This window comes from Tiliqua scincoides, chromosome 4, assembly GCF_035046505.1.
Source record: "Tiliqua scincoides isolate rTilSci1 chromosome 4, rTilSci1.hap2, whole genome shotgun sequence".
NCBI lineage: Eukaryota > Metazoa > Chordata > Lepidosauria > Squamata > Scincidae > Tiliqua > Tiliqua scincoides.
This window is the reverse complement of record NC_089824.1, coordinates 107,510,835-107,528,613: the sequence shown is the minus strand read 5'-3', so window position 1 is coordinate 107,528,613 and position 17,779 is coordinate 107,510,835. Positions and strand designations below refer to the sequence as shown.

The window sequence follows — 17,779 nt, the reverse complement described above, 5'->3', positions numbered from 1 at the left end:
AATTGTGCCAGCCTTATCAGCTATCCCAGTGTTGACCCCAGAGCAACAAGTCAGTCATGGCCAAGTCATTATTTAGTTCATTAAAATACTTTTAGGCATCCTTTCTGTCCCATTGTAGGGGATCACCAGAGTGGCTTCCACAACTAAACACAGCAGAGCAGTGAGCAACAAAACACATAACTGGCAAACAAAGGAAAAGGGGAATTAAAAATAACTCAAGAGAGAGGCAAGTGAACCAAGAAGGCTAGTCATTGCTTGCTTGTCAGCCAGGACTCTTGGGGGAGGGAATTCCAAACACTTCAGTGCCTTTTGGCATTAAGCAGTGTGAACCTTTTCCAAGTCCCAGTAGCTATTTCAGGCTGCAACTCTTTCCTGGGGGTAAGCCCTCTGAACACAACTGGACTTACTACTGAGTAGGTATGCATAGGATTGGGCTGACAGTTTCAATCAGGAACCCAGCATGGAGAGGAGGGACTGAAGAATACATAAAGTCTCTACCTGTAATTATCTGAGCCAGAGGACAAAAAGTGTGAAAGGTTGTTCCTGGGATAAAGGATCAGATAAAGAAATTAAACTTCAACTGGTACGCATATATCAATGAACAATTGCATCACACTGCTGTTGGAGGCAGCCGGGTATAATTCTTTTTCTGCTCTCGTGCCAGGTTACCATGTGAATGATAATGAGGCTAGCTCGCAAATGTGAGCATATAGTCTTGTCTCCTTTTTATGTCATTGATTTCCTCAGAGCAGTGGTTTCCCTATGTTGTAACACCAGGACCTGCTTTTTAAAACGACTCTCTAGCTGGACCCACCTAGCTTTCAAAGAGTAAAAAAAGTTTCTCCATGCCAACTCAACTCTCTGTTTTTAACCCGTTTTGCTTTGGTGGGGACGCCACCTTCTGGTGCGTTTGTTGAGCTCCACATTCATTGGGCTGGGACTATTCTGGTGGCAATTTCCATACGGCTCAATATATTTTCCTTGTCAGTTTGGAAGGGAGACTTTCTTCTCAAGTGATTTTTGGGTCCTGCGTTCATCGGATTGGAAGCACTTTGGTGGCATTGTGTTCCTCTTGTCCTGCCCTTCAAAGTGGAATGAGACATGTTTGTCTACTCACGGGTAAACATGCACATGCGGCTCAGTTTCACTTTCCACAGGGCTCAATTTTCCTTCTCGGCTATCAGCTTGTCAGTTTCACAACACAGCAACCATCAGGTCAGGACCGACTGGTGGGTTGCGATGCACAGTTTGAGAACCACTGCCGTGGAGCAATGATACTCAAAGTGGTGATCCGCAGACTGGTGCCAGTCTGCAACCCATTGACTCCCAGTCCACAGTAAATTTCCTGGGGGGGGGGAATAGTAATAATGTGGCACAGACATGGTACCAGTCCCTGGCACATTGAGAAAAAAATTGTCAGTCAGCCACATCAGATAGCTTGAGAAGCACTGCCCTAAAGCAGTCACCTCCAAACTCTGGCCCACGGGCTGGATACAGCACACTGGAATAATCTTTCCAGGCAGAGTGGGGCTCTGGCAATGCCTTACCATTCCGCCCTGCAGCCACCATTCTTTGTGCCAGGTCGTTGCAGAGCCTTGCACTACTGAGCCACTTTCCTGGGAAATCAGGGCGCAGAACCTTTGGGGCAATATGCAACAGAAGCGGCTCCCTGGTGCAAGGTTTTGCAACAATCTGGCATGAAGAAAGGTAGCTGCAGGTTAGAATAGTAAGGCTTTGCCACCACTGTGCCACACCAGGAATTATCATTCTGGCAGAACTTGGGCCACGGTTTGGAGACCACTGCCTTAGAGCATCAAAAAGGCCAAGACTTTGCCCTCATTCTGCGCTTCCTCTCCCCTGTGCTTCACCCTCCCACCCTGAATGGACATAGGTGCTGATTTGCTGGAGGAACATCTGTCTGAGATCCGGATTCTGCGCCAGCGCCTAGAGGAGTCCATTTGTACCAATGATCGCCTGCGGGAGCAGCTGGAGACACGCCTGACCTCTGTGGCAAAAATCAGTGGTACGTGAAGAGCCACTGTTTCCTTCTCAGGACTGAGTGGTCTCTTGGTGCCTATAAGAACCAGTGCAATCCTGACCGTTCAGTATTCTGACAACTGTCTGGGGATAGGAATGAAACTGTCTGGGGACAGGCAAGAAAGAGGGTGAGACTTCAGAGACTCAAAATGAAACAAGCAAAGACAAACATACTAGAATTAGAGAAGCATGAACACTGTATATATTCACACACAGGCTCCATTTATCATGTCTGTTCAAATGTCTCAATATTTTTGAAAGGAGTCAGGGAGACAAGAATGGTAGGTTGGTTTTCTGTTTTAACTGTTGCATGATCTCAGAAGCCTGTTAAAATTGTTTTAGGACTAGCAAGTGCCTCTCTGAGTTCAGATTATAGAAACAAACCCCACTCTCAGAAACATGGCGGTATAGAAGATACCTAAAGGCTTTGGGGAGGTGTTCTCCACTAGAAGGTTGTTAACGTATTTATCCTTTTCTCTCTGGGATTTGTTTTGCTTTTTGCACTGTGGGTGGAGATGGAAACTATTTTCTGGTGAGTTCAGTTTGAAGAAGGTTGGGATCTAGCACAGGGTCTCCACACGGCAGCCCCCAAGACAGTCAATGGTATTTTGTTGAATGAGGCATGGAGTTCTGATCTCCCTCAATGCTCTACCTATTTCCTTAAGTTTGGGGCTGTGTGTATTATACGTCAGAAGAGACAGCTGGAATTAGAAGCTAAAAAATTGAAATTCATTCATAGTGTTCACATTCTTGAACCATGTCCTGTTCCAGTAATAGATTTATATTTTCCTTCAGTATTCCAGCCCCCATTTTGTACATTTCAAAGTGAAGCAGGGCCAAAAATACAGTATATGTATGTACCCTCCACATTTGATGATTAATCTGCACATTTTGTACTCGGGTATCATTCCTGTGTTACAAAAATATCCTGTAAGAAATGGCCGTCAGATTTGCTCTGAAGGCGAAGCCTTCCCTGATCCCGACCGCTGTGAGGGCCTGAGATCTCAGTGGCCAGCCATATGCTCAGGGGCTTCCATCTCCTTCCCCTGTTCTGTAGTTCAGCATATCGCCTGCTGAGCATATTACCAACTAGTCTCATGAAAGGGAATGAAAGTTCATCCTCTGGAAGACCACCTGTCTCTCAGCAAGCAATATACAAAAACCAGGCTGCCAAATGCCTCCAGGTGCTTGTGGATAGTAGTGGAACCAAGTTACATGCACGAGAGATGCAGTAAGTGCCCCCATGGACCACAACCAGGAACTGCAACAGAATTTCCCCAAAGCAAGGGAATGGAGCGGATGTGGGGAGGAGAAGGGAGGGGACAGGATTGTGTATTGCTTTGCCTGCAACTCCAGATGGTTCATTGTCCCTGAGTTCAGTTAGGCTGTGGTTCTGCTTGGGAATGCAGCAGCTCTGGGTCTGTGCATGTGTGTAAGAGGGAGAGGAGTCTTCACCAGACCAAGTTGGATGCCAAAGAACACAACTTTGAAACCCAGTTGGAGAACCTACCAGAAGGCAGGGAGGCTTGTGGAATCACCATCCCTGGGTTTAACTGTTCTGTGCTGCAGGGTCATCTTCGAACACATCTCCTCAAGGGCTGGAGGCTGTTTCCCAACTCCCCAGCAAGTCTCGAGTTCAGCAGGAGGACAAGCAGAATCTGCATCTTCAGCTCCAGCTCAGTCGCTTGGCCACAGGTAGGAAGGGAGAAATAGAACAGGGGTAACAGCAAACTCTCCTTCCGCTCACCTCCTCATTCTTTGCCTGAACCTAGCTGGTCTGAGCCACATTTCTATTACATATTTTGGCCATGGATTCTGCAAATGACTGGCTGCAGTGTCCAACACTGTCCCTACCTTAATGTGTAATGTGTTCACACCTTTAGGAACAGTGTGATTCTTTTGACGTAATGATAGTTCCAAGCCCTGAGGCAGTTCATGGCTGAACACAGTCACGTTCTGGCAACTCCTGCGACGCCGCTGGAACCAACCGTATTGGCTTCTGCCTTTCCATTGGACCATTTCAGTGATGTGGAGAGGGGGGATTTGCTGCATGGGTAACAGCCTATCCTCCATACCTACTTTACCAGGCTTTGCGCACTGGAGAGGACACTCTGTTCTAGAACCACCATTCAGAGCGTGACACCATAGTCTTCCGAGACTGAAGGATGCCAACAACCTAGTTCCCAGACTGTTTTGCACGTGCACACACTCTCCCCACAGGAAAAGGCCTTCCTCAGAGTTGTGGCACCAACTAATGTGCCTGTGAACTGCAGATATTGAAGTTCTTGGGCCTAAGTACAAGTTAGGAGACGACTGCTAGGTAGTCACCAAACTTCCATCACCCATCCAGGCAGCCTAGAAGCTTTCTAAGGACTTCTTTTGTAGATAGGGCTTGGGGGTTGTGCTTAGTCAAAGAACTCCTGATTGGCAGGGGTGAGGATGGAGTAGCAGCTGGGCACCAAGCCACAGCTTTGGAAGAAGAATTTGCTGGAAGACTTGCTCAAGCATTAAGGCCACCCTCCTGAGTCTCCAGAAATAGAGCACAATCCTTCCAACTCTTGGAGCCTCTGTCCCTGACACACATAAAAATGAAACAGCCCTCTCAGACCACCTTGAAGCAATGATAGCAGCACCCAGCTGGAGTGCTCTTTATCAAGTACATGTGAGATAAGCTCGTCCTTGACAGGCTCTTTTGACTCCCAGAACTGCAGGAAGCTCTGCGGGCATCACACTCAAAACTGCATGATGGGAAGGTTGAGCTGGAAGAACAGCGGATTGTACAGAAGCACCTGCAAGAAGAGATCCAGAACAAGCAGAAAGATCTTGTGCAGCTCCAGGAGGCGTGTCTGGCTCTGCAGGAGAACAATTCCAGGTGAGTCAAACACATCCCATCAATTTGCCTCTCCCCCTCCCCTGCCTGCTGCATGAAGCTTTCCCTATTGTGTCACTCGCAGTGTGGAATGCTATCTTGCCAGAGATCCATTTGGCACCCTTGCTGCATAGTTTTAGCTGCTAGCAAAACATGCCTTTGTTCCAAAAGGCATCTGTAGATGTTAGTTGAGTGTGCTTGTTTTATGATTGCTTCTTCCACTACTGAATCATGTTTTGTTTACTTATTGTATTGTTTTACTGACTTTAAGTCATTTTTAGAATTGATTTGCATCATTTTGTCCATCCTCTTGAATGCTCAGTTTCTGAGTGACTGATAAACGTTCTGAATAAATCAATAAAACCCCAACAATTGTGTTATCAGCACTGGCCAACTGGCAACCCACAGGTTGCACCTGCTATTCCCACCCCACCCCACCCCATTCCTGAGGCCTCTCCTTTCAAGGTGGGAGAGGTACTGGACCGGCCAATTTCTTTCGCCAACTTCTCCAGATCCTTCTTGTCCCAGCTTCTGGGGTACGTGTGAAGATAATAATTATCTTTGCAATAGTGCATGTTGGTGAGTACTGCTTTTTAAAATTATTTACTGTTGTATGTTGCTTTGAAACACTTTGGTGAAAAGCAGCTAAGAAATGTAACAAATAATGATCAAAGGGTGCTCCAGTCCCTCAGTTAGATGGCTAGAGAGCACCCAGTGCCCCCCATCCCACTGAAGGATGTGGGTGGGTCCTAGTTTATAGTGCACGAACTGCAAGAGAGGAGATTTCCTGTTGGCTATCAGAAATTCTTGATGGTAAACCCTTCAACAATGGAACAGACTATCGAGGGAGGTAGTGGATTTTCCCTCACTGGAGATCTTCAAGCAGGGGCTTGACAGGTGCCTCTTGGAGATGCTCTAGGATTTCCTGCTACAGGCAGGGGGTTGGATTAGAAGACCTTGTGGATCTCTTCCAACTCTGCGATTGTATGATTCTAACTTCTATGCTATTGGAGCCAAATTCTCAAGGGCCCTGTTGACAGGCTCAGTAGTTAGTCTGCATATGCAACAAGACCCTCTTTCCAAGGAATAGTGATGTGGTTTTCCGGAGCATGCTGCTTCTGCTGTTACTTCAGAATGGGTTGTACAAGGGTCACTTGACAGAGCTGGCAAGCCTCTGTAGCAATTCATCTTTTGGGTTCTTCTCACAGGCTTCAGAACAAAGTGGTATTGCTTCATCAGCAGTGTGAGGAAAACTGGCTGCTCTTCCAGACCCTACAGGCTGAATTACGGGTCTACGAAGTGCTGTGTGGCCCACAACAGAAGGCAACCTCAGGTGTGTGCTGGTGCCCCTTGTCCTCCTATGATCTTGGAGGACACTTCCTGACCATGTGGCTCCTATCTCTTCCCAAGATTGTAGAAGATACCAACCCCATGGCATTACACTACTGATGCTGTTCCCCCGGATACTGGGCTTCCCCTTGCCAAACAATTGCTGATGCAGCATCCTGCCCACCCTTGACCATCCAATCCTCACTTTCCAATCCCTTTTTCTTTGCATCATATGGTTGCATGGAGCTGTTGCTCGAGGCACGACTTCCTAATTTCTAACACCCACCACCGTGTTGTCTTCTACTTGTGCATTTGCACACACACAAGCAAACACTCAAATCAACACACTGGTGCTACCTCCACCCTGTCCCCTATAGCTGGCAGTACATAGAGAGAGCCAGGGTGCCATAATGGTTAAAGTATCATTTAAAGTCATGACTGGTGAAATACCAGCTCAAATTCCTGTTCAGCCATGGAGCAAATTGGTTTGGTGGTTTTGGACCAGTCATTACCAGCCTGCCTAACCTATCTCAGAGGACATAATGATGTGAGGCTATAAAAAGGGCAGTGACTGATCCATGTATGTTGCCACGTTGGAAGATGGGTGAGATAAAAATGTAATAACTTCTGCACAAATAAGAGCATGCCCAATCCTGGCCAGCCCATTGCCTAGTGAATGAAAGGCAGAGGAAACTGCAATATTCAATAGTAGGAAATGGGAAAAAAACACACAGCAAAAAGAATCTATTCCCACCACTTAAGTCTGCGGTTTACAAACTCTCCGGGAGTTTGAAACCCGCAGTAAGTCATTGCGGGGGCGGGGGGGAGGCAGCAGGGGGAAGGCAGCGACGCGATCCCAGGATTGCGTCGCTCAGGGGGCTGCAGGAACTGGGGTGCACCCTCCAGTCCCTGCAGCAGTCGTCCCTGTGTGCAGGGAGCCCTGTGCGAGTGCCTGCAGAGCGCCCCAGGTCAGGGAAAGGGAGAGTGGAGCGATCTGCTCTGCCTCCACAAAAGCGGAAGCGGAGTGCGATCGCCCCACTCTCCCTTTCCCTGACCTGGGACGCCCTGCAGCCACTCGCGCAAGGCTCCCCACACACAGGGACGGCTGCTGCAGGGACTGGAGGGTGCTTCAGTCCCTCCAGCCCCCTCAGAAGGGAAAGCAGAGCGATCGTGCTCCGCTTCCAGTTTTGCGGAGTGGGGCGTGATTGCTCCGCTTTCGCTTTTCCTGACCTGGGGAGCCCTGCCAAAGGTTGTGCAGGGCTTCCTGCACCCCCAGGAGGCTGCAGGAGGCTTGGGCAAGTGCACCTAAGCCCCTGCAGCCCCCCTGAGCAGGCGCGATCCTGCAGATTGTGCCACTTCCTTCCCCCTGTCTCCTGGCTGCCCCTGTCCCTTAAGGGGGCAGAGGCCAGGACCCACAGGTTGGGGCGTCACGACGCCCCAGTTTGATTACCACTGACTTAAGTGATTAACCAAGGTTTGTCACACTGACCCCATAATCTGGCCCAGGAAAAAGGGAAAAAGAAAAAGGCTTAGTGAAGCACTTAAAATAAGAAAGGCCATGTCTAAGAAATGGAAGGCAGGACAGCAGCCCTACAACAGAGAAGTGTCAACATGATTTTACTGCAACTCTTATTTGGGTTGGTCACCAACAGTGATCCTCTTGGCCATCTTCCACATTCCACAATCCTATTGCAATGCTAATCCTTAGGCTGCTGTACACTCCCACTTACCTGGGAGACATACCTAGTGTTGCTCTGTTAGAACAGCATTTCAACTGGCACACCAATTTTACTATTAGATTTTGATAAGTAATCTGCTTATCAGAGAAGTAATATTGTCAAGATTAAAAATCTTGACAGCCAGAGGATAACTGGTGGACAGCTTGATGAAAGTGTTGACCCAATGGGGGGGCGGCAGTGAAGAGGGCTAATTCCATGCTTGGGATCATTAGGAAAGATATTGAGAATAAGACGGCTAATATTATAATATTGTACAAATCAATAGTAAGGCCACACCTGAAATATTGTGTCCAGTTCTGGTTGCCACATCTTAAAAAAAATATAGTGGAAATGGAAAAGGTGCAGAAGAGAGCAACCAAAATGATTACTGGATTGAGATACTCCCTTATGAGGAAAGGCTACCGCATTTGGGGCTCTTCAGTCTAGAAAAGAGGCTGAGTGGGGACATGATTGAGACATACAAAATTATGCAGGGGATGGATAGAGTAGATACAGAGACGCTCTTTTCACTCTTACATAACACCAGAACCAGGGGACAGCCACTAAACTTGAGTGTTGGGAGAATTAGGACAGAAAAAAGAAAATATTTATTTACCCAGTGTGTAATTAATCAGTGGAACTCCTTGCCACTGGAAGTAGTGATAGCATCTTGCCTAGATGCCTTTAAGAGGGAATTGGACAAATTTCTGGAGGAAAAGTTCACCACAGGTTACAAGTCATATTTATGTGCAAGCTCCTGGTTTTAGAGGCAGGCTACCTCAGATTGCCAGATGCAGGGGAGGGCACCAGGACGCAGGTTGTGTCTTGTTGTTTTGTGTGCTCCCTGAAGCATTTGGTGGACCTCTGTGAGATACAGGAAGCTGAACATGTTGGGTCTTTGGCCTGATCCAGTGGGGGGCTCTTCTTATGTTCTTACCTTGTTTCACAAACTACACATATGCAATGTAGATTTGCAGTCTGCCCTTTGTAAGCACTTAGGTTGAGTGGTGCTTTGCTTTGCAGGGACACACACAGGGCATGACCTGGTGCTGGTAAACAATGGCAACAAGCAGGGAGCCCATGTCATAGGCCACTTCGAGCACTGGAACACCCTCAGACAACAGATGCTGGAGGGCAAAACTCTGATCCACAAGATGGAGTCACGCCTGCAACCTGACCTGGAACCACAGAACTGCAAGGTAACTGGGAGCAGCATGTTTCTCTGGAGAGACCATACCCCCATGGCTATTCTGTGCCATATACACACCTTAAGAGAGTGGGCCCAGAATGCAATAGGTATCTCACCAAGCCCTGGAGCAAAGTAAAGCTATTTACTTTTCTCCCACTCCATGGTGCTGTGGCTGATTTTAGGTGAGAGAGTACTTCTGGGAGTGGTTAATGGGACAGCTTAAGGAACCCCCCCCCCATGCTAATTGTGCTATCAAAGCAGCTAAAGTATGAACACAACCTTGACAAAGGTTGCCTGCCTGTCTTTGCTCCTGCAGGTATTCCATCGAGGATGCCTCAAGCAGCTGCTTGCCGACACTAGTTCCTTGCACCAGATCCTGGAGAAGTCATCTTCCCTCCTTGGAATGTTCTGGAAAGCAGCCCTTCCCACACCTCCATTCTCTGCTAAGGTACAATAAACAGGAAGGAGTCATTCCTGCTTTCCTCACAAGCCACTGCCCACAACAGTACACCCTTTTCTGGGAACAAGAGGGTAGCTCCTTTATTTGCACAGGCATCCTTCCCACATAGCTGTGAACACAAAATCCATCTTCCTGTAGCAAATGGTTGTGCTAAAGGGCTGTGGCTCTCTGGTTCAGGCCTCTCCTTGTGCCTTATGTAGAGGCAGTGCTTTTTTTCTAATGGAACATGGGGAAACAGAGTTCTGGCACCTTTTTGCAGGGGCCCCTCCCCTTCGGAGGCATTCTAGGAAGGGGGGGAGCAAAACAAAGGCATTCGCTGGGTGGGTGCTGAGGGGTGCAGGGTGGGCGGGCGCCTGGCCCCTGCCTGACCGCACAACGACCCCCTCCTGCCCCCATCCCCAAGCTCTCGCCTGAGCCCAGCCCGCCTCCCCTCCCCCCATGCTCTGCTTCCCCGCGCAGCTTCCAAGCCGGTGGAGGGCGCAGGGGACACACGCCAACGCCGAGGAGGAGGACGGACAGCCAGCCAGCCAGGGAGACGGGCTGCAGCACCCACGGAATGCCCAGGTACTGGCTTGGTGGAGGAGGAGGGGAAGGAAGCTGGCTGGTGCAGCCCCCGGGCCAATCTGCAGCATGAGCCTAGGCATGTCTACTCAGCAGTAAGTCTCATTGTGCTCAATGGGGCTTGCTCCTGGGAAAGGGTGCCTGGCCTTGCAGCCTGAGAGCCCAAGCCTATGCATGTCTACTCAAAAGTAAGTTCCATTGAGTTCAATGGGGCTTACTCCCGGGAAAGTGTCATAGCCTTGCAGCCTGAGTAGACAGGCAGAAGAACGACTCTGAGGCTGCAGTCCTCTCCACACTTTCCTGGGAGGAAGCCCCATTGACTCTAATGGGACTGACTTCTGAGGCCCAATCCTGTGCCTGCCATCCTATCCACAGTAAGCCCCATTCACTAAAGTGGACTTCTGAGTAGACATGCATAGGACTGGGCTCTTAGGCTGCAATCCTAGGCACTTTCCTGGGAGTAAGCTCCATTGAACTAGAACGAGACTTACTTCAGAGTAGACATACCTAGGATTGGGCTCTTAATCCTGGCAGAGATATATATCTGCACCCATTTTCACATGCTATGGGCAGGTGAAAAGGGATTCTACGTGTGTACAACGTGCTGTCCAGCCTTGCCAGAGATCCTCCTCAGCCTTCCCCCACAAGCATGCCCTCCGCCAGCCAGCGTTTGCAGCTCCTCTCTAGCAATGCACAGCAGCTGCTCAGGGCAGCAGAGAACATACAATTGCATGCCAAGCACCTTCCCAAAGACACAGAGTATTCCGATACCTGAATTAAACCATATTTAATCGCTTGTTTGCAAACATAGCTGTTTCTATGTGCACCTAAGGACCCCTCTCGTGTCAGGATTCCTTTTTTGTTCTTACTCCCACAGTTGCTTAGAGTAATTTTACTACATGGAACTCATGTAAGCCATTTTTCAGAATCCATTCACTGCTTCCTCTCCTCAAAGTAGTGCCACACTACATACTACACGCTACAAGTGCACCTGTACAGTATTTTCCCCCATGCATAGAAAAAGTAGCTAGGGGGAAGGGGATGTGGAGATTGACAGCCCAATCCTATGCATGTCTACTCAGAAGTAAGTTCATCTTTAGGGGGGAAGCACATAAAAAATATTTTATTTCTCCAATAAAAAATGGTTTAAAAATAAACAAACAAACAAACAAATAAATAAATAAAAGATTAACAAGTTGTGCATTCCTGCACTTTTTTTTTTTTTTTTACACAAAAGAAGCACTGCCTTTAGGGTTCAGTGGAAAAGAAAAAAGAGTGGTTTGACAACGTGTTAAAACTTTGAATAAAACATTACAAAACACACTCCCAATATTGATGAAGCAATGTAGCCTCTTGAGTTAGTAAAAGTTGCTCCCAGAATGATTTTGCATTGTACATCACTAGTCTGGTTTTTTAAACTTGGTTTGCACATGGAGCAGAATGAAGTGGGAGAATGGACTGTAGAATGTCAGTCTGCAGACAGAAGTATGTCAATCCTCTTTTTTTTTTTGCTCAACATTTTCTGTGTGTGCCCCCCCCCCCCCAAAAAAAAAAAAACTAGGGAGAAAAGTGCTACCCAGCTGTTTCCTTGCTGTGCTAATGTTTACCTGCAGGGAGGGAATGGGGCTTTTCTTAAACATAGGGAAAATTTAGAAATGTGAATTTCTTCCACTTGCTATCTGAAATGATACTGTCCATTCTACTCCTCCCCACCAAGGAGTCTACCACTTGATTCTGCTTGTGTAACAGAATGCAAGTCTGTGTCTTTGTTTTGTGTGCGGTACTCATTGTAGTCACTCTAGAAAATGATAATCTTCTCAGGATCAAGCAATGCAGATCCAGACACTCAAAGCCAAGCTGGCTGAGCATGAAAGCCGCCTACAGAGTGCTAGCCACATTAAGGACTGCATGGAGAACTTCCTCCTCACTCACCGTAAGTGACCACCCTTTTGTAACATGATGACCATAGGAGAATGCAGGGGGTCAGAGACACCTGCATGCCGTGACATCCCCTCCTCTGCATTTGAACCCAGAATGCGCATTATTTTGGTTCATGCTGGGGGGGGGGGTGGAAAAGAGTGCACTGCAAAGGGAAAAGTAGGGCCATAGCTACAGTAAAAGTTGTATCAGTTTACAACTACGTAGTTTAATCATAGCCACCCCAGAGAACAATGACCAGAGAATCCTGGTAACTGTATTTTAGTGAAGATTCTGAGAATTATGCTAAAGCTCTTTAGTCTCTCCTCACACAGACTGTTCTCAGGATTTCATAGTGAAATGAAACTTTTCTTAAAGCAAGTTAAAATGTAGCATGGAAAAGGAGAATCTCATAATTAGCCTGGCAAGCAGGCAGCAGAAATGAAGGTGGGGTGGATGGGAAGGAAGAAACTGACAGGATCAAGGCTGATTGGTTCTTTGTTGCAGTGACCAGGACATACAATGTGTTGAGGAAAGCAAGGACAAACCTGGAGGTATGTTCAACTCCATATGCTCTTTTGATGGTGCAGGTAACCCAAGCAGTAGACATTTGTGGGGCAGATCACTCAGAGTTGGTCTCTTCTCAAAAAAGAGCAGATCATAACATGTCTCTAGTCAATGAGAACTATAGCTTATCTCTGAGGTTCACTGTTCCTCTTTCTTGGGCAAGATCATAAGCTCTCTTGCACATCCCAACAGTGGTGCTGAACCCTGGGTCACAGGAAATGATGCCAATGCTACAAAAATTCAGCATGTTTTTGCCATCCCTTTTATGAAAAGAAAAATACAGCATTCAAGCTGTTTCTGCATTCATGTACTTTGGACTTTGTTCTCAGTCTGGAGAGGTTGAAGAGCTTTCCGTCTGATCTGGTCCGGAGATAGATGCCTTCTGTTGCAGTTCCAAAGGCATGCTTCAGCAGGACAGCAAAGAAAATCCCAAACAAGGTTGGCGCAAGAACACAGCCCTGCTTCACTCCGCTTCGGATGTCAAAGGGGTCTGATGTGGAGCCATCGAAGACAACAGTGCCTTTCATGTCCTTGTGGAAAGATCTGATGATGCTGAGGAGCCTGGGTGGACATCCAATCTTGGGGAGAATCTTGAAGAGGCCGTCCCTGCTGACCAGGTCGAAAGCCTTTGTGAGATCTATGAAGGCTATAAAGAGTGGCTGTCGTTGTTCCCTGCATTTCTCCTGCAGTTGTCTAAGGGAGAATACCATATCAGTGGTGGACCTGTTCACTTGGAATCCACACTGCGATTCTGGATAAACGTTCTCTGCAAGTACCTGGAGCCTCTTTAGTGCAACTCGGGCAAACAGCTTTCCTACTACACTAAGGAGAGAGATGCTGCGGTAGTTGTTGCAGTCACCCCTGTCGCCTTTGTTCTTGTACAGCGTGATGATGTTTGCATCCCTCATGTCCTGAGGTACTCCACCTTCTCTCCAGCAAAGACAGAGGATTTCATGCAGCTCAGTGACGATGATCTCTTTGGAGCACTTTAGGACTTCGGCAGGGATGCTGTCTTTTCCTGGTGCCTTGCCAAAGGCAAGGGAGTCCAGGGCCAAGTGAAGTTCTTCTAGGGTTGGTTCACTGTCAAGCTCCTCCAACACAGGCAGGCACTCAATGTTGTTCAGCGCTTCTTTGGTGACTACATTTTCTCTGGAATATAGCTCATAGTAGTGCTGCACCCAGCGTTCCATCTGCTGCGCCCAATCCTAGATGACCTTGCCTGCTGCAGACTTCAGAGGGGCAATTTTCTTCTGTGTTGGACTTAGGGAGGGCCTGCTTGATACCATCATACATCCCCTTGATGTTGCCCGTGTCAGCTGCTATCTGTGTCTGGGAACAGAGCTGGAGCTGGAGTCATTAGCACATCTCCTGGCAGTCTGCTGGACTTTACGTATATACATACACACCCCATCTACCCACTCCCTAACATTCTTTTTAGTTTGGCAGTAATTTTAAAGCTCAGAACATGGTCTCATTAACCTCTCTGGGATAACTGCAAAGGTTGGGAACAAGCTGTTCATTGCAACAGAACAGCAGATTAAATCCAAGCCTAGATTTTCAGTCTTGTTCTCCCTATTCTCATGCTGTTTAGAGAAAGAGAACTTTTGCCTGCCTCTCTTGCTGCTAATTAAGAGGTAGTCAGCCCAACAGTTGAGCCTGTCCTTAACTGAGTGACTGACTGGCATTAAAAACCTTGCCTGCCTTCACTGACCCTTTGTTGTACAAATGGAGCACTGATGCCTGATAGCTGCTAAAATCAAGACCATTAGCCCAATTTTTTGAAACTGTGGGTGGGGATGGGATAGCGCCTCCTGTTTGCTCTGAATTTCTTGATCCTTTCCTAGTACCTGGCAAAGAAAGGGCTTTAGTGTAAGTTAAACCAGGGCTTTTTTCTAATGGAACACGGGGGGGGGGGGACACGGAGTTCCGGCACCTTTTTGCAGGGGCCCCTCCCCTTCGGAGGCATTCCAGGAGGGGGGAGCAAAACAGAGGCAGAGTAGACAGGCACAGGATTGGACTCTAAGGCTGCCATCCTATCCACAGTAAGCCCCATTCACTAAAGTGGACTTCTGAGTAGACATGCATAGGATTGGGCTCTTAGGCTGCAATCCTAGGCACTTTCCTGGGAGTAAGCTCCATTGACTAGAACGAGACTTACTTCAGAGTAGACATACCTAGGATTGGGCTCTTAATCCTGGCAGAGATATATATCTGCACCCATTTTCACCTGCTAAGGGCCGGTGAAAAGGGATTCTACGTGTGTACAACATGCTGTCCAGTCTTGCCAGAGATCTTCCTCGTCCTTCCCCCACAAGCATGCCCTCCGCCAGCCAGCGTTTGCAGCTCCTCTCCAGCAATGCACAGCAGCTGCTCAGGGCAGCAGAGAACATACAATTGCATGCCAAGCGCCTTCCCAAACATACAGAGTATTCTGATACCTGAATTAAACCATATTTAATCGCTTGTTTGCAAAAGTAGCTGTTTCTATGTGCACCTAAGGACCCCTCTCGTGTCAGGATTCCTTTTTTGTTCTTACTCCCACAGTTACTTAGAGTAATTTTACTACATGGAACTCATGTAAGCCATTTTTCGGAATCCATTCACTGCTTCCTCTCCTCGAAGTAGTGCCACACTACATACTACACGCTACAAGTGCACCTGTACAGTATTTTTCCCCCTGTGTAGGAAAAGTAGCTAGGGGGAAGGGGATGTGGAGATTGACAGCCCAATCCTATGCATGTCTACTCAGAAGTAAGTTCATCTTTAGGGGGGAAGCACATAAGAAATATTTTATTTCTCCAATAAAAAATGGCTTAAAAATAAATAAATAAAAGATTAACAAGTTGTGAGTTCCTGCACCTTTTTTTCCCACAAAAAAAGCACTGAGTTAAACAATCTTATAGCCAGACTGTGGTAACCTCAAAACCAGTCTTCAGGTCAACTCGCTGGCATTAATCAGAATGGATTTGTGTGCCTATTAAAATGGTCATTGCAAAATATATTAATGAATAAGATTAAGGGCACAATCCTAACCAACTTTCCAGCACTGGCACAGCTGTGCCACTGGGGCATGTGCTGCATCCTGCAGTTGGGGGAAAGTCACTTAAGCCTCCTCAAGGTAAGGCAGTTTGTTCCCTTTCCCCGGAGATGCATTACCCTTACCTTGGTGCTTGGTTAGGATTGCGCCCTGAGTCTTGTATGGCTGTAGTCTTAATGCCCTTTCATTCTTATGCGAGTCAGCAGTGAATCTTGTGCATGTTGTCCAACAAGATTGATTTGGAGGGGTTTTTTTTGGGGAGGGGGGAAGATTAGCATCAGTCCTAATACCTTGGCTTCTCTCACTCTAGGGGATGTCCCTGCAGCCCACACCTGTCATATGACCATGTTCTTGAGTGCACGACGAATGAAGCGGAACCATCCAAGTTCTGAGAAGGAAGAAAGCCAGCTCTGACACCAGTCTTTCCCCCCTCCCTTTCCCCCTTGGCCAGGTTTCAGAATTTGTCTGTTCTTGCTTGCTACATAATTCCTCATCCAACCAGGAAGCTCAGGCTTTGAGGCCTTGTTGTGGAATCCAGCCACAACCTTGCTAACCAACTCTTGCTACTTCAGTGTGACCCAATTCCAGTGTGGGGCCCGCTATAGAGCCAGGGCTTTCTCATAGCAACACTGCTCTCCCACCAGCCTCCAGAGCAACTCTGTTGTGAGGCACCTGACTGGAATTTGTCTTGAAATGCTGCAGCCATCTGTGATTCAACTACTGACACGTGTTGCTCTCAGAGGGAAAAGGCAGGTGTTCTTAAACTGGCTTACTCAGGTGTGGGTTTCAAAGCTCCCCTAGTCTGACTCAGGGTGGATGTTTAGGTGTGACTCAGTATGCTGCCTTTCAATCCGTCCTATCATTCTCCTGCTTATGTCTATTTATTTATGCTGTTATGACAATAGATTGGGTTGTGAAATGTACCATTATGGCTATACTTACCTTGCTCCAGCTAAATAGGGCCTTGACATATATTCTTTGCAAGTGTGATTGCACAGGAAGGATCACTGGGTAGGAAGAGGAGTAATGCTGACTTGGTCCTAGCTTTACCGGACTCTTCAGGTACTCATTTTTATCTTTTGAAGTGGCTTTTAAATTAGGCATTCCACCTTTTGACGCATAAGTTGTTCCCTAAATTCAGTGTGTGTCCCCTTGCCCAGAGGATTTCTTGTAATTACCCTTGCTAATTGGGCAAAGAGGCACCTTTAAAATGGTGTCCTCTTATATTTAGCAAGGGGGGAGCAACTGCCCCTCTTCACCCCAGCACAGAATCTCTTCTCCATCTCTTTTAGACTGTGAGCCCTTTGGGGACAGAGAACCATTTACTGATTTATTGCGCTATGTACACCGCTTTGTGAACTACTCTTGTTAAAAAGCGGTATATATTTATTAATAGTTAATAATTGTTGCTTGGGGGTAGGGTGGATATAAAAGGGTAACATCAGCTTGTATGCGATTCATACTATAATCAGTTTAAAAGAGATTTAAAGCACCCCTTATTGCCTTACCAGGCCTACATGCTGTAAAGGAGGGTGTCAGGGACTCAAGACTCCATGAAAGAAGTATATTTTCTTCATATGATTTGAATTCCCAATAAATCTTTTTTTTAAAAAAACAGCATAATGTTGCTTAGTCTGTTTCTTGTTCTCTGTGAGGGCCAAACCTACACAATAGATGACCTACAGCCATGCACTGTCATCCACTAGTTGCTTGACAACACTCTTAATGGGTTTTGCACTCCCAGGCAGGCAGCAAAACTTACTGAAATACTGGTGAACCCCCCACCCCCTGCATGGATCAGCGGGTCACAAGTTGGCAGACCAATTTAAGACCTCTACCAGTGGTTGCTGCATGGTTTTCCAAGCAGGATTAAAAGCCACAAATTCAGCTTCCTAACTGGCCAGAATGCCTGCTCATACAGAAAAGCAGCAATTACTTAAGGTGCAAGCAGGCCTTCTCTAGGAGGGGTCCAGCCAGTAACTCTGAACTGCATCTTCTAAGCACTGCAAACCCCTAGAGCCACCAACACTACAATGATCACCTGTGATCATGCACAAGAACTGGTTATTTGAGGACCTGTGCACACACACCTCCT

General features: G+C 47.3%; 1 protein-coding gene across 9 annotated transcripts in view; it reads left to right on the top strand.

Moving 5' to 3' along the window:
• Positions 1 to 17,301, top strand: part of PDE4DIP (phosphodiesterase 4D interacting protein) — a 99,333-nt gene extending 82,032 nt beyond the window's left edge. For 5 of the 9 annotated variants that reach the window (XM_066622989.1, XM_066622996.1, XM_066622992.1 and 2 more), the window contains 9 exons: positions 1,892 to 2,023; positions 3,607 to 3,732; positions 4,741 to 4,909; positions 6,115 to 6,239; positions 8,977 to 9,152; positions 9,459 to 9,590; positions 10,062 to 10,166; positions 11,985 to 12,096; positions 15,995 to 17,301. In XM_066622989.1, coding sequence (XP_066479086.1) covers positions 1,892 to 2,023; positions 3,607 to 3,732; positions 4,741 to 4,909; positions 6,115 to 6,239; positions 8,977 to 9,152; positions 9,459 to 9,590; positions 10,062 to 10,166; positions 11,985 to 12,096; positions 15,995 to 16,098 — 1,181 coding nt within the window. In that variant the 3' untranslated portion in view covers positions 16,099 to 17,301. Of the gene's footprint in view, positions 1 to 1,891; positions 2,024 to 3,606; positions 3,733 to 4,740; positions 4,910 to 6,114; positions 6,240 to 8,976; positions 9,153 to 9,458; positions 9,591 to 10,061; positions 10,167 to 11,984; positions 12,097 to 12,587; positions 12,635 to 15,994 lie in introns of all 9 variants that reach the window. The other 4 variants (XM_066622988.1, XM_066622991.1, XM_066622990.1 and 1 more) reach the window with 4 other exon arrangements.
• Positions 17,302 to 17,779: the final 478 nt, after the last annotated feature.